Below are 22,939 nucleotides of genomic sequence, written 5' to 3'. Positions count from 1 at the left end.
TATGTAAATAATGAAATAAAACAGAACTAAATCGATGTGAGTGCATCGCAGGTAGTAAGGGGAGGTATGATTTTGGGCAGCTTTTGTCTCTGTTGTGTGTGCGTGTGTGTGTGTGTGCGTGTGTGCCTGTGTGTGCGGTGGTGGTGGGGGGAAGGTGGGGAAAAGACGGGGAGAGAAGGAGGAAGTGACTGAAGTCAGTTGGGATGTAAAATCATTTTTATTGCTTCTTGTTGAAGTTTTTAAAAACGTTTTAAAAATGCAGACGTGTGAGAGAGAATGCAGATCTGACCAGGTAGCTTTACTACTTAAAAATTCCTTCATCAGCTCCCTGTAGCTCAAGATCAAGTTTAAGCTTCTCAGCACAGTAGATGAAAGTCCTTCGTCGCCTGCCTGCCCGTCGGGTCACATGTCACCCTCCCACTGCTGGACTTGCTTGGACAGCAGCTCATCACTTAGACTCTCTTTCCTCCAGGCCTTTGAATGCATCGAATTCAAGGTTCATTACAACATTAGCCAAACACTCAGTGAGTTAAGTGCCTTACACATAAGTGTTAGTTCTCACAGTAACTATATGAAGAAAGTTCTGGTACTGCCCCATTTTGGGATGGAGAAATAGAGACTTAATCAAGACAACCTCCCCAGGCTACACAGATGGAGCAGGGATGTTAACTCAGGCATCGGGGTTCACCTGCATGGCCAGCCTTCTGTGCTGCTTCCCAGAGGACGCCGCCGTGGGAAGCTGTCCCCACAGGCACATCTGTCATGGCACCTTTAAATCTCGCCTGCTCTGCCCCTCCCCTTGCTTTCGTGACTTGGGGCAGCAGGTGTAATGCCTGCTGCTGTGCACTCAGGATTAGGGGGTGACAAGAAGCACCACTGCTCTTCTGAAAGACTAATGCCACTCCATGATTTAAAAAGTGAAGAAGTGACACGGGGCATGTGCAGTCCGGCCTAGTCCATTGGGCCACGTGCTTGACTGCAGTGACCTTTTTTTGCTAAGGGCTTTTATGCATTTAACACTATCGTTGTTTACCTAGTCTCTTTGTAAAGCTAGTCATGAACTAGTCCCCTCCCTTTAAACATTATTAAACCCCGAAAGATCGGTTGACGTATATGGAGGGTCTGTCAAGTTAAAAGGCCCTGAGTCTGTAAGAAATGCTGAGACCCATGAGGTCAAGCTCTGCCTTGAAGGTACTACCCTTACCGGTGGGGCGGTGGTCAGCTCAGGGGTTCTCAGCCTCTGCGCCACTGACATTTTGGGCTGGGTGATCCTTATTTAGAGGCCGTTCTGTGCATTGCTGGATGGTTGACAGCCATCCTCACCTCCACCCACCCTATACTGTAGCACTCTCCCAGTGGGACAAACCCAAATGTCTCCAGACATTGCCAAATGTCCCCTGAAGAGCACAATGCTCCCAGTTGAGAACCACCAGTTTTGCTAAATAAGACCCATGATTGTAAAAAATGTTTTTCAGTCAACAAATTAACTCACTTGTCCTACCAGATTCAAAGCAGTGTGATCAAAGACCCCAGACCTATTCGTCTGTATGGACTCGGCGGTCTCCCCGACATGTAGGTCAGCATCACTCTCAGGCAGCTGACAGGATTACAGATCTTACAAAGGGATGGAAGGAGCCCTGAGGATCATTTGATTCAAGCTCCTCATGGTCCAGAAAAGGAAACCAACGCTGGGGACTGTTAAATCCTAATAGTGTGTCATAAGGACAGACCTCAGTGAGGCCGGTGTTACTTAGGGGTGTGTTACTTAAGGGTACCAGCTTTCAATCAGTTGCTCGTCGTCATACAGTTTCCTGTGCGTTCACGTGTCTGTGAAGACAAGTCAGGAGAGATGAGAAAGCTGTTCCCCACGCACACGTGCCGTGAGCGGGCCGTGCCGCGTGTGCAAGCGAGGAAAACGAAGCACAGGCCTTGCCAGTCAGAGGCCTCCTAGTCTAGTGTGAGAGCAGCACAGCGACAGAATTAACAGGTGGCAGAGAACCGCGCGACTTTCGATTGCAGTAAGTTCGAAAGAAGGTAAACGAGCAGGTGGGCTCGCCATGGGAACTGGAACTTAAGATGGAAACGCTTTGGGAAGGAGTGCTAACTGCCTCAAGAATACGCTGGCTCACACCTTCTCAATGGGTTCAGAAACCGCAGGAAGGTTAGCCTGACATAAAGCGCTAAGGGAAAGGGTAGTTCTTCCTGAGCAAAGGCCTGCCGTTGGCCCGAGAGCAGAGAGATGCAGGGGAAGACGGGCTTCTCATGGAGCCGGGCGGAGCCGGGCAGAGGGGCAGGAGGCCTGGCTTCCAGCTCAGGCTCTGACACCCACCCCTCAACCTCCCGAGACTCCGTTTTCTTTGCTACAAAATGAGGTTTGGGACCAGTTCGTCTTTAAGCGCCTCCCATCTTTGAATTTCTTTGACTCTCTGCCTTTTCAGCAAATGTAAACGTGCAGATCTGGCCCTTGTCAGTGGCCCGACTGAAAACAGAAGACAGAAACCTAGAAATAATGTTCTTTATCGAGAAATAACTTTTAGAAAATTTTCAGGATTTACTGTTTGAACATAGTTTCGGAAGTGTGATTAAAAAAAAGAAACCTATTTGTATAGATGTTCAATTTTTTTTATATTATTATTTTTTTATATTATTTTTTTTATAGAACTTGCCAAAATTGGGGCTCTGTCCTCTTTCTGGAGTATTGTTTAGATTCTTTTTTATTGCAATGAGATGGAACTATTAGGGTAAGAGTCAGTTTTAGGTACCCATAAGTTATCAAACACGGTACCTAAAGATCATCCCCGTGTGACTTGCCCAGCTTCTTGCCTCCTACCTGCAGGTGCAACTGTAATCAGTCTTGAGCCTGCTGGTTGGTATAATTTGGGTCCCAGTCATCGGGGACCATAGGTAGTGTCGTCTTCGCTCACTGCCGAGCCACTGTGAGGACGCCTGGGTGAGCGCAGCTACACGGACGGTGCTATGGCAGAAATTGTAGGTTCAGGGAGAAATTAATTACAGCTTACTTTGATCTTGAAGGAGTAACTTTCTCCCTAATTCATATTTAAAATCCACATTAAAAACAGCCAACTGGATAGCAAAATTCCCCCCAAATAAGCTTGAATAAAACGAGTTTTGCGAGTGTTGCCCTCCTCCCCGTCTCCTGGCAGATGGGGCAGCCTCCTTAGCTCGCCGTGCGTTGGAGAAGATCTGCAGAGCTACTCAGGTCCCGACGTCCCTCTGAGGAGAAGCCATTGCGTGACTATGCCAGGGGTGTCAGGTCTACTCGGATGTTTTCCTGCAGATTTCCTGTAACATAATTTACTCATATTTTAAATGTTCCTTTGATAATATCCCAGCAAGAAATAATTTATCTTTCCTAGAAATACTCTCATGCTATTTCTGACTAGGATGATTTTTTGCTTTTAATATCATAAATATTACTGTGCTAGTAATGCGTGCTTACCGAAAGCTTTAAAAAGACATAAATGTGTAATTTTTTTTTAAATGCGAAAACAGCCTGCATCCCTTTCCCCTTCTTCCTCCCTCCTCTTGATTAATTCGGTCTAAAAGCCATGGGATAGGGTTGAGTAAGGTGGGAGTCCACATGACATAAAACTTAAGCCGTAAGAGAATAGATCAATAATTTGGCCACATAACATTAAAAAATTTCTACTCGGAAAAAAATTAAGCTACCACGTGGACTGGGAAAAAATATTTGCGACTCTTAATGTTCAGGGGGCCAGTTTTCGTAATACGTAAAGAGAATACAGAAATCCGTTAGAAAAACAGCCCCAGCGCAGCAGGAGATCTGCAAAGGGAGGGGACACACTGCTCCCTCGTGTGGGAAAATGCCCGTTTCTCATCCACAAGAGTGCAGGGGACTGAGATGCCGCTTTTCATCTTTTAGATCGACAAAGAGCCAGACGTGAAGCATCTTTGAGCATCGTGTTTGGGAGCAAGCACTTTGAAAACTTGCTGGTCAGAGTATAAATTAACACAGCTTCTGTGGAGCACAATTTAGGAATATCTAGCAAATTTACTAATACACATTCCCCGTGACCCAGCAGTTTCACTTCTAGGAATTGACCCTACTGGTATACTCCACACAAACTGACAAACATAAAGTTATTCACTGTCACGTCATTTGTAGCAGCAAAAGTCCAAACGTCCATCAATAAGGGGCTGGTTCAAGAAATCGTGGTGTGTCTGTACAGTGGAATATTGTGTAGCCGTTAAAAAGGAAAGAAACTTTGAAGAAGTCTAAGGTATACGTTAAGAGAAAAAAGTAAGCTATAGAAGTACGTATATAGCGTGCTACCGTTTGTGGTAGAAAAAGGGGGAAAGTAGTAAATGTGTTTGCTTTCATGAGCGGAAACTGTCTCTGGAAATCACACCAGAACCGATAACGTCGGTTGATTGTAGAGCGAACAGACTTTCCGGAGAGATTTTTTTAGACCTGTTGAATTTTTAACCAATGGAATTTACCTATATAACGAATAAATTTTCAGTGAAAAAAAGAAGACACCTTTCAGGTCAAATAAAAAGAGAGAAGTCAAATTTATGAGTAGTTTACAGCCCCTGTAACCATGGAGCCATCAGACAGTCCATCCTTTACTGTCTAGCTGCAGACAGCTGTGCCATCTCTCCATCTCTCTGAAACAGGATTATTCACTCAATTTCCTAGTACCGAATCATTCCTGGAGCGATCCTATGTGATATTCCTTTAATGTTTTGCTAGTTTATATTTGTCTACACGACAGTGTTTTCGCGTTAATATTCAAAAGTGAGATTTGTTTGTAGTGGATATTTTGTTGGTCATCTTTAACGTGGTTTGATAAGGAATATTATTGAGACTTTGTGGGGGAAAAAAAAAGAATCGGGAAGATTTCTTTCCTCTTTTTCCTTTTTCTCCCCCCTCACCTTTCAAGGTGGATAAGCAGAGTCGAAAGACTCTCGATGTTTTCGCGTGTACAATAATCGTTTTTATCTGCAGGAAGAAGAAGGAAGTACATGCAAAACACAAAAGACTTCCTGGCTTCAGGATTGTGTTTTATCCTTATCACCAACCAACGATCTTATGGTGATAGCTCGGGAACAAAAAGCTGTATTTCTAGTGCGTAAGTATCTACTATTTTTCGGTGGTCTTTATTTTAATGCATAAAATAGAAGAGAAAGTGGACTAGGTAGAAAAAAATGTTATTTCAATCGTATGCATTATATGGTGGCCTTCTATAGTTCATTTTATATATAACACTTTATTTCTTTTATTCCTCTTTTTTTCCCCTTTTCTATTCTGTTTGTTCCTCTTGTTTTCCTTACTTGGCTGCAGGTAGTTTAACTTTCTCTCTGTGGCCCTTCAGAGACAGCATTGCCCAGTTCTTACACGGGGCAGGCAGCTGAAAGGCCACTGACCCCTTCTTAGTAATGTGAGTGAGATGATTTTCAACTGTGATTTGAAAACTCACAGTCCTGTAGTTTCTTATTTAGGGCATAAGTTTTTAGCTCATAATTTTTGTTGAAGATTAAAATTAAGGTTTAGGTAGGTGTATGTGGGATATGAAAAACCTCACTGGTCAAGATGAGTTATGGAATGTTCTTATTGAGCCGATTTACCCATAAGTAGCATAAACTAATGGAAAGTTTTCTTTGCCATCTGAAGATAAAAGTAGTTTTGTAAATAAAATAGGTGGTGTGGTACATAAGAATAACTTACAGGGATTTATTTAATTGGAAGGAAGGAGAGACTAACGGTAGAGTTTTATAAAAAGCTTATAAAAACTTCAAACATTATCTTTACCTGTACAAAGACCCAAATCAGTTCTTACAGAACTATTAAATTTTGTACTCATCATTCTAAAGGGAAAGAGGGAAATTTATAAATTACTTTTGAAATATACTATAGAGTGATTTCATGTGATAACTTAATTTTTCCAGCAAAATGGAAATATAGCGATAAAGGAAAGGAAGAAATGCAATTTGCTGTTTCTTGGAGTGGTTCTTTAAATGTTGAAGAAGGGTAGGTACCAGTTAATTTTTTTGCCTTTTCTGTGCATTAAATGTATATGTGAAATTGTTTGACTTGTAAGTGACTCTATTAAGAAGTTTCATCATTTGGAATATTTAGCGAATGTATATTTATCCCAACTTTAGCGCGTGGTCTGGTCAGCAGATTTTAATTTTACTTACTATGTCATTAAAAAAACACACACACACACAACCCTGTTGGGATGGAGTTTAAAGAAGAGTCCAGAGAGACTGCCTTAACATCTTCTCTACACTTCGTCATTTCTTCTGTTCTTTGTTACTAATTCAGCCAGAAAGTCAAGGGCAGTCACTGCCTTCTGCGCTTCGCTTCCATCGGCATGTATTTGAAGGGGTCGGTGCTACATTTATCCTTAAAGGTCGTAAATACTTTAGAAGTCCAAGTTGGTAAATTCGAGTTTCCTGCTGATGCAGTAAGAGTTTCGAAGGCAGATGTTAGTGTCACGTGATGGGGCTGCTAGCCTGGAACCCAGAGTCAAACACCCTCTTGAGTTCGGCAAACTCTGATCAGGATGAACGCATTTCTTCCAGCTTTGCATTCAGATGAGAGACAATCATGTGGAAGCCCGTAGCGCATGCCTGGCGTGTTGTAGGTGCTCAGTGAAATGTTGTCTGCTCTTAGCAAAAATGAAAGTATTTCTCTTTAAGTCATTTTGCCTAGAGCATTTTGAAGACGTTTAATTTCTGTCAGAAATTCAAAGCAAACACAATGGTTAAATGACTTTAAAGACAATAGACAAACAGAAAGATTGATTTTGCCTGGAGATCGCCTGCTACGATGTGTGGGGCGAGCGTGTTTGTACATTTCTTGAATAAACTGGTTGTTGGTGGTGCTGAGGTTTGACTGGTTAATAATAGTCGCGGAGTTATTTTAATTTTGAGGCTTGGTGTCTGAGCTCCTGACACATTTTTAAGTCTACATGTCAGAAAAAAACATCTTTTCGGGAACATCCTGCCTAGCAGGTGCTTAGAAATAGGTTATCAGAGGCAGTTTCTACAAAATATTAAAGAAGAAGGCCACCAGTTGGCAGAGAGTAAGTCCCTACAATAGAGGACTCCGCAGAAATGCAGTTCGTCTGTAACGTGCTCAGCAGCTTCTGCCACGCCCAGCCCGGGTTCTCAGCTGAGGGGGACGAGAGGGCGACAGTGGGCCATGACCGCCTGGTGGTCATTCGCTGTTTCCTCAGCTCTGTGTATAATCAGTCATGTACAGTCATGTTCCACTTTCTTTCATGCTTTTCATGACAAAACAAAATGAAAAATACTGTGTTTATTCACCTCAAGTGAATGTGACATTACCTTTTACGGGAAAGGGTTTTCCGATCCTGCTCGTGGTGCAGTTTTGCTGGATTTTTACTTAGGCATTGAATAAAACTGGCCCACAGAGCTCCTCTCCCGCTTACGCCTTTTAACGTTACATCTAGAGAAATAAAAGTACTTGATAAATTCATTAGATAAGCACACGATCCTGTGTTTCGTTTTCAGAGAATATGTAACCAGTGCTCTGTGTATCCCACTAGCAAGTCAGAAGAGGTAAGGAGAAATAAGAGTTCTTCATTTTGTTTGCGTTGATCGACGAGCTATTCAGAGGACAATTTTTTTTTTCCGGTGACAGAAGTTCCACCGGCCGCCCGGACTGGACCTGCATCGTGGTGGGCTTCACCTCGGGCTATGTGCGCTTCTACACGGAGGTGAGCTCGTGCTCGGCCGTCAGTGGACACCAGGCTCTGGGGCCCCCGGTCACGCAGCCCCATCACGCCCACTCCACTCGTGACTCATCGCCTGCTGCTTGGGCACATGTAGTTGATACTCTCTTGGGGTGGAGGCTGAGACAGGGGAGGGTGGTGGTGGAAAGTTCTGGTAGAAGCTGTCGAGAAGAGAAGCTGTATTCCGAACAGAGAGTACCTGGCGTCCGTGGAAAACTTGCCGTGACAGTCATGCCTGGCCCTACCTGTCCAGGTGTGTCGGGGAGGAAACAGCAGGGCCCGCCCTGTGCTTTCTCCTAGAGTGGTGTCCTCCTGCTCGCGCAGCTTTTGAATGAAGACCCCGTGCTGCAGCTTAAGTGCAGGACCTACGAAATCCCGCGACATCCCGGCGTGACGGAGCAGGTAACGGCGGCCCGTGTCCAGAGTCACGGCTTTGAACTAGTTCCTTCCTCTTTCGTGGGTGGATACCTTGGTCTTGTTGCACAGGCAGCCGTGCTAGAATATTCTAGAGAGAGAACCAATTTATAACGGACTAAAGCATACCAGTCTTGCTTCACCTGTGTAATGAAATATTGCGTGTTTTGTTCTACAGTAGATTAAACACTTTATTAGAAGCCAAAACAAAAGGTTTCTTATTTTTAGAATTTAATAGTGACTTAAGGCAAAAATGTGATATTACATAACTTTGTATCTTTCTTCATTTGGATTTAGGTGTCAAAATACAAATATGCCTGCCTTCTTTATACCGCCCTGCTTCCAAAAGATTTCAAGTAAACAGATGCATATATTTTGGGCCTGTGGGGACTTGCATGACAGGTGGACAGAAGGAGCTTAATCTAGTGAGAGAGAGAGAGAGAGACTAGACGAATACCTATCAGTACCTATGAAAGAGTTAGGAATATAAAGCAATACCTAGTTAATTGCTAATTTATATGGTCAGATTAAATTCTGTACAACTTTGTGGGGCAGCGGGGAGATCAATTAGAACAAGGAAAATTAAAGAAAATTTCATTGAGGAGGTGAGATTCGAATTAAGCCTCGAATAAGGGTATAGAATTTAATTAGTTAATGGGAAAAAAAAAGAGGAAAGTATTTTAAGTAATCAGGAGAAAAATGAACGGCGATTCAAATGTTAAGACTGTTTACGACAGAACAAAGCAACCTGTGGTAGAAAATCATGAGAAACTGCTGACTAGGCAGAGCGGCCACATTTTTCAGCCAAATGAAATGCAGAATTGATCGGGAGGTGAGCGAAGCTGCTGAAGATTTGTGGGAAGGAAGCGACATGGTCAGAGATGCCACAGGCCTCTTCAGGACGCATCGGAGTCGCCTGGAACTGGGGAGGCTGTTTGTCTGTATCTTATTAAGTCGTGTATAATAGATGCCCAGAGTTGGGAACCAGGACTAAAATGACTGGGAAGTGGGAAAGGACCAGGAAGTACAAAAGTCATTTTAAAGGAACAGTCGACAGGACTCGGTTATGTGGAGATATAGAATATTAAAGAGGAAAAGCGAGTTGGCACCCAGATATCCAGCCTCAGGAGTCGGAAGAGGGGATTGCTTTGGCGCCGATTAAATGTTATTGAAGTTGGTTTTGGACATGCTGAGTTTGGGGCAATGGTGGGAAAGAAAATGGAAATGCCAGTACGTCTGTAACGGAGCAGAAGTACGTAGGCACATAGACAATAGATTGACGGAGGCGATCGAAGTCACAGGTAATGAATGAATTCTTCCAGGTAAAGGACATAGGAAAACGAGACCTAAGGCTGAAGACTTAAGTCGTAGAAATAGAAATCCTCATCGTAAGGCGATGGGAGAGAAAGGAGGCGAAGGAAGCGGAGAAGCTGCTGTTGGAACTCCACGAAGATCATGGTTCATTGACGGTGCTTCTCGAGAGCCTTTCTCCATTTTTCTGCAGATTATCTGGATGGTGAAAGTTCTGTAAACACTGTCAACTTGGTTATGTCTATAATACTCTTTATTTTAGAGCCTACGGAAAAATATAATATTTAAATGCTTACTATTTGCTCTGAGTCAAAATCTTTTAGCCGAAAAATAATCCTTATGGAATACGGAGAGAAGGAAGTCTTGGTGGTATTCTGTCTTCTACAGAAGCATCTCTGGATCTAATACAGCAATTTGTATATCAAAAAATCTCTATTCAGTGTACGCCAAGATTTCTTAAAGATCATGGGAGCAAGTTTCCTCTAATTCACTTCTCTGACAGTGAGTGCAGGGGTGACAGGAGGAGATTCTACAGAGGGGAGCTCTCTTCTGGAGCGCGAAGCTTCCTCTGTGACTTCTGCATGATCTGTCGCCGAGCGTAGCTTTGGGACCGTTGCTGTTCGTATTAGTACCCGCTGCAGGAAAACTGTCTGGCATTGGCGGTGGGCGACTGGCTGGTGATTAGCCCCTCCGGGTCAGTGGGGTGGTGTTCTCCCCGCTGTCTGACTCGGGGGACCCTGCAGGCTTGGCCTTGTGTGACTAACAGCTCACTTCTGCCACCTCCCTCCCCCCCGCCCCTTGTGGCCCACAGATCTTTAAAAAATGGAAACAGCTCAACAGTCCAGTAGGGACTGGGGCAAGATACTTCTCAAAAGAAGAAATGTAAATGGTCAAAAAGCATCTGATAAAACTTTGACAATCTAAGAACTACAAGCAAGTACATTTGGATAAATTTTCACCTTTCACACTGGCAAAGGTGAAGACTAGCAAACTGTTGGAGACAGTATGGAGAACCAGGCACTCTAATGCGTTATTGGTGGACGTATAAAACTGATAGGTACTTTCTTAAAGGCCGTTTCATAATCTGGATGAAAATGAAAAATCGTGCATACTCTGTGAGCCAGCAGACCCGACCTGGAGGAATTGACACTGGAGTAAGGCGAAAAGATTTATGCAGGAGAATGTTCATTGCAGGGATGTTTGTAATAATGAAGATGCACTACTTCATTTGTATAATCACTGGGAATTTGACTCACGAGGTTCCTGCTTTCATGGAGCCTGCAGGCCGGGGACGGTAGAGGAAACAGACAGTGAACAGCTGGCGGGACCACGATGATTCCGCTCTGTGACAGGCGCTGTGAAGGAAGTCATCGCGTTGATGACATAGTGATGTGGGAGGAATGGAGACGCCCTTTGAGATGGAGGCTTAGCAGCCTCTCTGAACAACTGCCCTTGAGCTGAGCCCTGAACGAAGAGAAATCAGGCAGGTGCAGACCTGGGAGCTAAGGTCCAGGCACAGGCAAAGCACCGAGCTGACGATGACCTTCCCGTTCAAGGACAAGGGGGCGGGGAGGTGGCATTAGAGATGGGTGCGGATCGCTGGCGCTGTTAAAGTGTCCAGGCCTGAAGGAAGCCCTCGGAGGCTTTCGCCAGGAGAGGGTTTAGTCTGCGCCGTCTCAGGAGGGCCGTGCTGGCTGAGCGGGCATGCACCGCAGCGAGCCGGAGCGGGTGCAGGAGGCCCAGACCTGCTTAGCTGAATGCAGTGCATTTAATGCAGCATGACGAATGACTCGTTCACTTATTACAGTAGAGAAATGCTGACATGTTACTGCATAACTGAGACATGTTATGGAATGCTGTCTGTGGTATGGTCTCAAGCAGAAGTGTGTGATTACATGGGAGGGTGTGTAATGAGACCTGCCAGGGATTCTAAGTGAGTTTCCCTTTTTTCTTCTCTCTACTTTTCTATTTTATTTATATCTGCACAGTGACTGTATTTCATTTTTAAGAAACTTGTACCTCTTTTCGGTAACTTCACCATCTATCCTGAAAGCATTATTCACCATATACAAAAACTCATATTCGAGAAGAATTTTAAGTCCTTGGCCAAATGCATCCTGAAATTAATTTTCCATTTATTTTTACTATTCCTCTGCCTGATATTGTTTCGTGTGTTGGTGGTCGACAGTTTAGTTTAGTCATAGTATTTTTTATTTTTACATTAATCATGACATTCAACTATAATAAAAACGCTTATTTGGCAATGATTAAAATTTATTGTTTTCTCCTTATTTCTTTGATAGAATGAAGAGTTGAGTATCTTATATCCAGCTGCCATTGTGACTATTGACGGATTTAGCCTTTTTCAGTCTCTTCGTGCTTGTCGAAATCAGGTAGCAAAAGGTAATTATTTGGACAGAAATATCCTGATGTTGTGTGTCTTATTTAACCTGCTAAGGGATTTAAATGTGTCCTCTAAATTAGAAAGGCTGCCACACTGTATTTAAGGGGAGAACCAGCTTGCTTAGTAAGATGAAGTCGGGGACTGAAACATCAGCCCTGTCCACTCGTGGCAAGTGGGCCCGTGACCACGGGAGCAGGGTTCACTCGTGAATCTGGCCACCTGTCTCAGCCACCAGAGAGATGTGCAATTGTACCAAGAATCCACTTTGGGGCAGCAATGTAGTCACATCTAGAGCAGCCAGATCTCTCACTGGATCAGCAGCTGTCGGGTCAGCCTGCTGGGATCTCGTGATTCTGTGTCGCTTTGTCCTCACTGAGGGTCAAGATGCCACTGTGTGTGTGTGGAGGGGGAGGGTCTCCCAAGGTGGGCAGGACCCAAAGGGGAGTCAGCGGCAGCTTCTTGTTGCTGACCTGTGAATGGAGAAGTCGGGGGCCTAAAGATCACGGACATATAAGGCAGCTACATTGATTGTTTCCAGACTTGAGTTTGAAAAGGGTACAAATAATTCAAGAATTCTTATTTTTAATCCCCTCAGTTTACATTCTGATGCCATTATATTTTTGGAAGAGGATATTATATATCATTAAATTTAACATGCCATCGATTATAAGATTCACTGTTATATTATGCACCACTAAGAAGCCAAAATGCTGCCTGTGAAAGACACACCATCGATTCTAAGATCCCAGTTTTAAAGAGGGAGAAGGAAAGTGTTAAAATCAGTGAAAATACCAGAACTAGTGCTGATCACCCCCTTCCTTCCGGGTTTGGGTAGAGGGCCCTTAGTGGCCCTAAAAGAAAGTTTAACTCTTAAGTGATTTAGGCAGCACCCGAAAAATGTAGGTGAATTAAGATGTGTTTGCTGATTTGTAACGGTTGTTCCTAAATTCAAAACTAAAACGTAAGGTGCAAAATAAACAATTTCTTCTAGGGAAAGAATGCAGCATTTTCTCTATTGCAAGAAAATATTTTTCACTGTCTTTTTAGCAGATCAATTTGATGGGTAAAATTATGAAGTCTTGGCTCTGTGGTTCTCTAACAGAATATTTTTTTATTAAGTCGGATTTGTTTGAATTTCTCTATTTTCAAAATTTTAAAAATTATTTAAATATAGCCCATTATAAACTTCACTACCTCGGGGACATTTCAGATTGTTACCATTAATAAATATGCCCAGAGAGACTGGCAATTTTCTGTAGGTAAAAGTCCTGTTAATAAACTAGAAATAGACTATTATAATTAGTATTGTCAGCCATTTGATTTTTACTATTTTTGAATTCCTATTTATTCTGTATAAGACCATAAAGCCATTTGTCTTCTAGGAAGTAAGTACATAAACCATTTAGTGCCTTCATTTTACAAGTTACAAGAATTTGATTACTTAGCCACAAATTGACGTGACTTTTATTTCACGATATAGGAAAATTCTCTCCCCTTGGCTTTACTGTCAAATCAGAAGTGCTTAGAGGATTAGTACTTGTCTTCACTTTCCAGAATAAACGCCAGAATCCAGCTGTGCTCTGGTTTGTAGCATGAGAACTTCCTGATAAGTGGACCTTGCCTTTCCTTTTGTTACTCACTAGGGGGAAATGCTGAGGTTGATGATCTCATTTCGTTAACTTTTTCTGGCGGTGCCGTTGCTGGACACATGCCTTTCTCTCAAGCTTGGCCTTGGTCACTTGCCGTGGTGACCTGCTGTCCACGCGCTCTTGCCAGCACGTCATCGGGATTTTAGTTTTTACCGAGAAGCGCCCTGGTTGTTGTCCCCAGGGTTTGATCCCTGTCTTTCTCGAGGGGTAGAAATTGCTTCCTTGGTTTCAGTTGCAGTTGAATTCACCTTGATTTTTAGTAATGGTCTAGAATTTTCAGTCGTCTCCTCTAATTACTGGAGTGTTCCAGAATCTCTCGTGACAGCCGACTTACTCTTTTTCATGTTTGCGTTTTATTGTATTCTCTTAATGTGGACGAATCTCACTTTATGCCTTGTTTCCATGCTTTGTCTCATTACTGTTAGTTGAAATTTTAGAATAATAAGTCAAGTTATTGGATTTTTTGTGATGTTTTATCAAACTTCATTTTATCCATTAGAGTTAAGATTGGTTTATCTCATTTTGCTTCAACAGCTGCAGCATCAGGCAATGAGAACATCCAGCCACCACCGTTAGCTTATAAGAAATGGGGTCTACAAGATATCGATACTATTATTGATCACGCTAGTATTGGTAAGCATTACTAGTTTGATTCTTTTGGAATTTACTTCTTATACTTTTTGACTGACGTATTTCATTGATTAGGAATGTAGATTTATTCTTATGTGTAAAGAAAATGCATCGCCTTAAGTGAGACACTTGGCAGTTCAGACTTACCGATGATCACAGCTTTATGTCTTTGAGAAATGGTAGCAGTTTTCATAACTACGTCCTCAGCAGCGATACTGTACAGGTTAAGTCACTCACTGTTTGACTTTTTTCTGCAGATAGGTTTAATTCGTGTTATTACCATATGGATTAGTATGTTAAACATGTGACCTTTCAACCAGCAGAATAGGGATGAAAGCAGATGTCTCCTTGTCACCAGTGTTTCAGGGCTCACTGTGTTAGGTGTCATACGGAGACGACAAGAAAGCATGAGTCTTGTTGGAGGCGACGTGGGAAAACAGTTACGGTGCCACAGCACGGTTGTCGTGGGCAAGTGGGCCAGCCGGAGTGGGGGCAGGGAGCCCCTCACCCTGAGACTTTGATCTGAGGGTGATGGGGCCAAGAGACCAAGCACAGGAGGCTTCTGGCCACATAGGCGTGAAGGTGGGGACGCCTTGCATGCTGGGAAGACAGTGGACGCCAAGGAGAACTGGCAGGAGCAGGGCCACGTGTGCAAATGGAGGTCGGACAGCGAAGGGCCTAGTGTACTGTGCGGAGAGTTTAGGTCTTCCTCCTGGCCACGCGAGAACCGTGGAAGGACTCTGAGCAAGAGACTGTTATCCCCGAGCCTGTTAGAAAACTCACTTTGATGGAAGTTTAGAGGCTGCAGGGTAGGGGTCAGGACTAAGTGTGTAAGGGAGCTGCAGTGCTCTTGGTAAGCGGTCATGAGCTTCTGAATTAAGCTCGCAGACATGCGGGCGGAGGAGGAAATGCTATTTTAAAATACGTATGAGGTTTTCTGTTTATCAACGTAGTGTACACATAAAAAATTCAAATAGTATGTAAATAGTAAAGAGAAAAGGAAATAAATATCCCCCTAAATCCCACTATCTAGAGATCTCGGCATTGGCATTCTGGTAAGTGTCCTCGCAGATGTACGTAAGTGCGTGCATAGTACGGTATGAGTGTGTGGAGAGGTTTTCACAGATACCATGTCATACCAATGATTGTAGCCCTTCTCTAATCAGCGTGTTCAGAAGGGACTTTCGCATCAATTTTGACACATACGCATTTTATCCCAAAGAGGGTAGATGGCATCCTCGAAACAGGGTAATCGAAAAGGTTTTATTTGCAGAGAAGCTTTCGAAGGATGTGGGGCTGGAGAACCGGAAGGCTTAGTGCAGTATCTCTGGGCTCGTCACAGCCCGGCTGTCAACCTCCTGGGCCTCAAGGGCGAGGGCAGACAGGGTTCCAGAACCTGAAGCTGAGGAGCGGAATCAGCGGCAGCGTGGTCTCGGGAGGAGCAGTGGAGTTGGAGAGAGGTGGACAGATCTGAGATACATTTGGCCCTTGCTGGGGGATGGGCTTTTGTTCAGTGGTCAGAGGGACCCGGATATCCTGACTCGATTTTCCTCTCTCGGATCTCCTGATGGGGCTTCGCATTGTCTGAGCCCAGCCGGAGGTCCGCACGGTCTGCACACACTGGCTCTGGGGGCGAGCGGGGAGGAAGGGCGGGCCCGTGCATCTAAGGGCCAGACAGAAGATGCGTGACACGCAGGCCGTCTGTTTCCGTTGCGTGGTACTAAGTGGAATATTCGCTAATGAACACCTTACTGGCAGACGTCCGCTTTCTCTTGACATCTTTTGCTAACGTAATAACGCTACAAAAATCCAAAGTGTTGAGTCCAGTTCAGGGTAGCTTCCCTGTCCTGTCAATTAAACTTTGGAACATTGAAACAGGCTAGGAAAAATAATTGGATAGAAAACATTACTCTATTCATTTATCTCCCAGCCTACAAAATGGGAAAAGAAAAAAACAAAAAAGCGAATGACCTTTATGTAAAGGTCTAAATAGTTCAATCAACAAATAAATGAGTGAGTACCTATTACGTCCCAGAAGCCAACGTTGGTGCTAGACATATGAGGCAGACAAGACCCCCGCCCTGAGGAAGCTTGCATTCCAGCGAGGAGAAGACAGACAGTAAACAGTTAACCCAAATGAATAAGTACAGTGATAGCAAAACGTTAGTACGCGTCACGAAGAAAATCAGCAGAGTTATGGCAGCGAGTACAGGAAGAGGGTCCCTCAGGGAGACTGGTGAGGACCGGCCTCTGCAGGGAGGTGACACTCAGACCGAGACATGAAGGGCGAGAAGGAGGCAGCTCTGTGAAGAGGTGAGGGAGAGCCTCCTGGCTGAGGGAGCGGGAGGGATAGGATGTAGTATCTTATGAATATGTCATGACACTGATTTTGTGGCTTTTAAAAATGACTTTTGTCTGATAAATAAAATTAGGCAAAATGGAATTGAAGTAAACATTTAATGACTTTCAGTGACGACGTCATTTCAGTGCATTCGAATCACGTGGTGTTATTGCTTTATCATTAGGTATTATGACGCTGTCCCCTTTTGATCAAATGAAGACTGCCTCCAACATAGGCGGCTTCAATGCAGCAATTAAAAACAGCCCGCCTGCCATGTCTCAGTACATCACTGTGGGGTCCAATCCGTTTACTGGCTTCTTCTATGCGTTAGAGGTAAGAGCTTCATCTCTGATCATGAGGAAGGCCACAGGTTGATCTTCCACTTGTCTACAAAATGCACGTGATTAGGCAGTTTCTGTTTCTAAGTTTCAGTTTAAGCTAAAATGAACCCAACTCACTTCTCAATCCTTTAGATTGACTGAAAAGGTACTAAAGTTAATGTAAAACAAGCAAACTTTGTCTCTGATGCCCCGAGTGGTTAAGTTGCCTTTAAATACTGGCGCGGTCATCAGAAGCCCAGGGTCGGTGACGGGAGTCACCAGGGATGGTAAGGACGGTGGAGCCGCCGCCTGTCTTTGACACCGTAGTGAAAATCGCTTCTTAAAATAGGGGAGAGTTAGGCGTTAGGTTTGGCAGTTCTTATTTCTCGCTTAAAAAAGCAGCCTTCTCAAAATCGACCAAACTGTCTTTTCACTTTAATAAAAATACATATTTTTAAAAAGGAGCAAGTCGTGTATAGATGGGAAATTTATAGTCCTGCTATGGCGATGCCATCTGAATGTCTTCAAGTTTCTTTAATTAAATGACAATTTAAAGGAGAAAATCCTGAAGTGCAGACACTAGTGCTTTTTCCTTTTAAACTATAGAGTAAAACTTTTCGATGATATTGCTTCTTCTTAAAATAAGGTTTTTGCCTCACCTCCTGAAAGAAGCTGCATATTCTTAGTCCAGGCTGTGCAGCTTCTCAGATGTCGTCAATTTCGTTTGCCAGCTGTTGCATTTCCTCCCTCAAACGTTCTGTTTTCCAGGGAAGCACACAGCCGTTGCTGTCTCACGTCGCACTAGCTGTTGCCAGCAAACTCACTTCCGCTCTATTTAACGCTGCCAGGTAATCATGTGACAGTTCCGTCTAAAAAGCGTTGCATTTGTATCTGGCTTCGCGTTAACTTTTCATTTGATAGAATGCACTGGGAAGCTCTGGAGGCCCTGGTTTGATTCCGAGCGTTCTTTCTCCGCAGTGGCTGGCTGGGCTGGAAGAGTAAGCACGAGGAGGAGACGGTGCAGAAGCAGAAGCCGAAGCTGGAGCCCGCCACCCCGTTAGCTGTAAGGCAAGTCCGCCGTGCTCCGCTCACAGGGCAGTGTTCTTAGAAATTCTCAGTGCTGTTCAGGTTAGGGCCTTTCCGTGTGCTGAGTTCACTTGTTAACCTCATGAGTCTTGGGAGCCTCTGAGAAGTCATCAGTATGGGATGAGTTTTCCCAGGAGAGTGTCAGTTTTGTGAGGACGGTGGTCCTTGCCCGTTTTAGTCACTGCTGTGTCCCCGTCAGATCACAGGTGCTCACTATGTATTTGTGAGTGCGTTTTTTTTAAACACCTATAAACTTAGCTTAAGTTGCAGGACAGTTAATTTGGTGACAGCTGATGAATTTCTTTTTTAAACATTTAGAGAGTCGTCAATAAGCCGATAAACTTAAAAAATACTTAGCGGTTTCTTTTAAAAAAATTTAAAAATGGGAGTTACACGCGTTCAGGCGCTCTTCAGAATGCTGCAGTGTGCTCCCTTGCTTCCGTGGTGCCGGAGGATGTTTGGTGTGATTTGTCAGATCAAGGGGGGCACAGGGCACGCGTTTTGCCCCCTGGTTGTATAAAGTCCCACCACGAATGGAATAGAAATATCCCTTGTTTAGATGTTCCTCACCTAAAGAAACATAATTACGTTACTAAATTTTATTGAGGTCTATCTTTTAGGGTTTTTTCACCTTATTTAAAAATATTTTCACATGTCACACTTACTGAATTCACCCAAGAATCTAGGAATAAGCCACACGGGCCCGTGCGCCCCGCGGAGGTGCCACGAGGTTGAGCTGCCTCGGGCGCTGGTCAGAGTGAGCTCTGGCGCTGCCTCGAGCTCTCTCCTACTCGCAGGTCTAAGATTGATCATTGACCAAGAGCAGTTCAGAGATAATTAGAAGAAGAAAAGTTCTTGCTTCGAGCTGATATGTTGGTGTCAACAAGATACGAAATCTAGGGAGAAAGAACAGATGAGGACTAAGAATTAAAAGTCGACAGAAGACGCCTGGGTCAGGGGTGGGGGCAGCACAGCGTTCTTTGGCTCTGAGAGTTCTTTCCTGTGACACGCCACTGAATCAAGGAAGGACGGAACGTACTTGATGTCCTCTCCAAATATAAGGCGGTGGACATCTGTGTCCAAAACCTATGAACAAAACACAGGTGTTTTGATTTTATAATGGAAGGAATGTATTTTATAGTACAACATGTCAGATGCGAATAGTTAATAAGTTAACTATTAGTCCACGTGAGGTTCATGTTTCTTTATATAAAACCAGATTCAGCCTATTTCGTTAATGCGTTTCAGAACATATTTCTAGATTGGAATGTGATCCGAGCTTCTTCTTTTCTTTTAAATATCAGATTTGGACTTCCAGATTCTAGACGCCACGGCGAAAGCATATGTCTGTCTCCATGTAACACGCTGGCAGCAGTAACAGATGACTTCGGCAGAGTTATTTTATTGGACGTAGCTAGAGGAATTGCAATACGCATGTGGAAAGGTATGTATGTCCTTACAGAAATCCAGAAGTAAAGTTAATTTACTTTTTACCCCAATGGTTGAGCAACATGATCATCGCTTTAGCTTTGGTTGCGAATACTGTTTAATCCTTTATGTTTATTCTTTTTTAACATGACCTCAGATCGGCAGCACTTGGTCCATTGGTCCAATTGATAAATCCTTTAAGTTCGATCAACTCATAGGCACTCGTAACCTCCTTTTTATGTACTTCCTGTCAGTTCTCATTCATTGTCGATTCCCGGACTCACTTTCTTGCCCCTGCCGCATTCATTCCGCTTCCCAAGGCCAGGCTTGAGTCAGATTCCTCCCCAGATCGAGAATGCCAAGTCGTTCGGATTGAAATAGCAAAACCTAGCAGAATCCATCTCAGTGTGGACTTGCAGTTGGCTGCTAGTAACAGAACCAAGTAGAGGACTGATATGAAATCACCGCGGAACCCTCAGAACCCAGTCTCCTTCCACGCAGCTTCCCCACTCAAGGTTATCGCATGGTGCAAATGGCTGCTGGAGCTCCGGCCTTCGTATCTGCATTCCAGGAAGGAAGAAGGGGAAAGGAAGAACTGCCAACCGAGTCAGTCTACTTTCAAGATATTCTCTGAAGTCCCTGCAGCCTTTTTTATAGTACATTAGCCAGGACTTAGTCACATGGTCATACCTAACTACGAGGGAGACTTGAAAATATGTGGGCACATTGTCAGCCCAAACAGAATAAAATCTTGACTGAGGAGGAAGTGGAGAATGCATCTTTTGGAATTGTCTGGAATAGTAACATGGCAGCACAGACCAGTGGTTGGAGTTCTGTGCTTAACAACGTGAGGAATGATGGATTCAAGGATGTTAAATTACTGTGGACCAGCTCGAGTCCACTCTCTCCCTGCAGCGTCCGCCTGCCGCGTGTGTGCGTGTCTGCAGGAGTCGGCTTCAGTGCTGCATTTACATCATTTCTCGTTGGTGTTTATCTTCCGAAATGCGTCAGGGAGGTGTTCCCAGCAAGAGCCTAACAGAACACAGACAGCTGTGCCGAGCGGGCCGCGTGCGGGCCGGCGGGCTCGCTGCTGGCGTGTTGCTCACTTACCTTTCAGCGGCAGGTGCTGGGAAGAGAGGCATCTGTCACCTGTGGGAGGGGGTCCCCCCATGGGAAGGACCCCCCCAGAGTTGAAGACGGTGCCAGCGGCACCTCCTTCCGTCATTCTCAGCCCGTTTTCCCTCCGTCTGCCGACCGCCAAGGGGCTCAAATAGCAGGAAATCAGTTTCAGCTTTGTCTTGTATTTTCATTGGATTTTTATTTTCAATCCAAACCTGATCACCTTCCCAGAATGTTTTAAAGTGGGAGAGTATTTTAAAGAGGAGGGCAAGGAAGGGGTCAGGGAGGGGAGGTACGCGGAGGCTTCAGTGACACCCGTTCTCTTTCTAAAGTAAAAAGTCTGAAGCAAATAGAGCAGATTATTAAGACTTAATAAGACTTCACTATTGATTTCATCTTTATTATAATTATTATTTTCTGTTTAAGATATTTCATAATTTAAAAATAACGTAGTTTTACAACTTTTCTTAAATCCCCTCTCCCCCCAAAACTATCCCAGAGTGCTTCAGAAAGCCCCCGTGGAACTCAGGTTAACTCACTCATCAGCGCCCTTTTCCTCTGTCCCCAAGGGTACCGGGACGCACAGACTGGCTGGACCCAGGTCGTAGAGGACCTCCACGAAAGGGTGCCGGAGAGGGGGGACCCCTCCCGCTTTGGGGGTGCGCAGGGCCCCGGTCGAGTAGCTCAGTTCCTCGTGATCTACGCTCCAAGGAGGGGGATCCTGGAAGTGTGGGGCGCGCAGCAGGGGCCCAGGGTGGCGGCCTTCAACGTGGGCAAGCACTGCAGGTGAGCGGCCGCTGGCGTCTGACGTGGAAGGAACGCTTTATACGAGGAGAGCTTTCGTTAGACCGGCTCCTCAGTTGCAAGTCGCCTGAGACCCGAAATGCCTCTCATTGTGGTTTTTCTTGCGAGTGCCTGGTGTATAATTATTTAGTAACAGCTCTCACTGGAAAGGCCACGGTATGCTCCTGAGTGGCAGTTAGCCTTGGGGCTGCCGTGTGTCCCCACCCCTTACACCGTGGAAGAGTCTTTCAGATCCCTGGGTGACGATGTTAAGTGAGGGGGACGCTTTGTGCATCATCGCAAAATAGGCCCGTGTTCGTGGATTTTCTAGCACATTTTAACAAAGTAATGCTCTGCCAGTGAGTCCTCTGCTTCTGATTTGGGGAGCAGTCTGTTCATTCCCCTTGCTGCTGCTCCCGAATTGGAGGTCACGCAGGGCCCCCAGTGTCACGAAAGCACCTTCTGGCATTTCTTCCTGCTCCAGTGTTTTCCAATGTTGGTATGTGATTTCCTCAGGCTTCTGTATCCTGGCTATAAAATAATGGGCTTAAATAACGTCACCAGTCAGAGCTGGCAGCCACAGACTTACCAGATCTGCCTCGTCGACCCCGTGTCCGGAAGCGTGAAAACAGTGACTGTCCCCTTCCACTTAGCACTGAGGTGAGCTCTGCCAGCGTCTGCCGCTGCCATCACCCTGCCAACCTCTCCTGTCCCTTATTTAGCGATTCGTTTTGTAGTTGTTTTCTCGGGTTTTCCTTTTTTCTCATTAGACCGATATCTTTAAAGTTAGGTAGGAAGAGTATAAAGGATAAGAAAAAATTGGAGTGTCAGAGTCAGAAGGAAAACCGTTTCACAGCCCGTAAGAATGCGTCGTCTTGTTTCAGTGATAAGAAGAGCGAACGAGCCAAGGACATGCACCTCGTGAAGAAGCTGGCAGCCTTGCTGAAGGCGAAACCCCCCGCTCTGGGTAGGTGTCCTTTAACACAATGATAAAGCGCACTGTCATGTCGTTTTTTAAATTAATAGAATATTGTGAACAGAGCGGTCAGAGCACTCCACGCACCGATGAGCTGCAGCAGCCCCTTTCCAGAATGAGGTGAGGGGCAAGGGATCCGTGTGCTGCTTAGTGGAACTGCCCTGTCAGGCCGAGCGTGCCCCGTGGGGTCAGGCCCCGCGGAGTCAGGCCGAGCGTGCCCCCTGGGGTCAGGCCCCCCGGAGTCAGGCCGAGCGTGCCCTCTGGGGACGTTCATTTGTGTAACAGTGAACTTTCTCTATATCCTCCGGGTAGTAGTGTCATCTTGGGCCTGGCCCGCCTCCTGAGCCGTCCTCTAAGGCCATTTCTGTCCCACAAACACACCGAGGTTCTTGTGTTACCATCTGCAAGGACCCAGAAATCCTTTAAACTTGACCGATAGTACAATATGCATTTTTCTTTCAGAAGAAAGTTTCCCTGTAATAGTGAAAAATTCACTTTGGTTCATTTTCTCTTTCTAGATTTGGTTGAAACAGAAATAAAGGAATTAATTCTTGATATTAAGTACCCTGCAACCAAAAAACAAGTAAGTGTATCTTGTATGTGAACTTCCCTGCTGAGTAGCTCTTAAGAAATGTCCCTCTTAAGAAAATCTTTGTCCCTTTGTCACATGTCCCTCTTAAGAGAATCTTTGATTTTCCCTCCAGACATGGCAGGCCGAGGTCTTCTTTTCATG

At 44.7% G+C, this 22,939-nt stretch overlaps 1 protein-coding gene and 1 non-coding gene across 2 annotated transcripts in view; both read left to right on the top strand.

The window, feature by feature from the left end:
- Positions 1-22,939, top strand: part of RAB3GAP2 (RAB3 GTPase activating non-catalytic protein subunit 2) — a 71,607-nt gene that overhangs the window by 20,253 nt on the left and 28,415 nt on the right. The window contains exons 3-17 of the mRNA XM_039883408.1: positions 4,991-5,114; positions 5,932-6,013; positions 7,525-7,572; positions 7,655-7,730; positions 8,046-8,147; positions 11,774-11,873; positions 14,058-14,156; positions 16,679-16,827; positions 17,583-17,662; positions 17,793-17,882; positions 19,205-19,344; positions 21,017-21,233; positions 21,747-21,890; positions 22,115-22,197; positions 22,725-22,789. Coding sequence (XP_039739342.1) covers positions 4,991-5,114; positions 5,932-6,013; positions 7,525-7,572; positions 7,655-7,730; positions 8,046-8,147; positions 11,774-11,873; positions 14,058-14,156; positions 16,679-16,827; positions 17,583-17,662; positions 17,793-17,882; positions 19,205-19,344; positions 21,017-21,233; positions 21,747-21,890; positions 22,115-22,197; positions 22,725-22,789 — 1,599 coding nt within the window. The remainder of the gene's footprint in view (positions 1-4,990; positions 5,115-5,931; positions 6,014-7,524; positions 7,573-7,654; positions 7,731-8,045; positions 8,148-11,773; positions 11,874-14,057; positions 14,157-16,678; positions 16,828-17,582; positions 17,663-17,792; positions 17,883-19,204; positions 19,345-21,016; positions 21,234-21,746; positions 21,891-22,114; positions 22,198-22,724; positions 22,790-22,939) is intronic.
- LOC120619413 (small nucleolar RNA SNORA36 family) lies at positions 15,961-16,092 on the top strand. Its single transcript, XR_005657500.1, has one exon. It is a non-coding gene; the product is annotated as a small nucleolar RNA SNORA36 family (small nucleolar RNA).

The sequence above is a fragment of the Pteropus medius genome, unplaced genomic scaffold (genome assembly GCF_902729225.1).
Source record: "Pteropus medius unplaced genomic scaffold, Ma_sr-lr_union100, whole genome shotgun sequence".
Classification (NCBI taxonomy): domain Eukaryota; kingdom Metazoa; phylum Chordata; class Mammalia; order Chiroptera; family Pteropodidae; genus Pteropus; species Pteropus medius.
The sequence above is the reverse complement of the archived record's forward strand: the minus strand, read 5'-3'. Positions and strand labels throughout refer to the sequence as shown.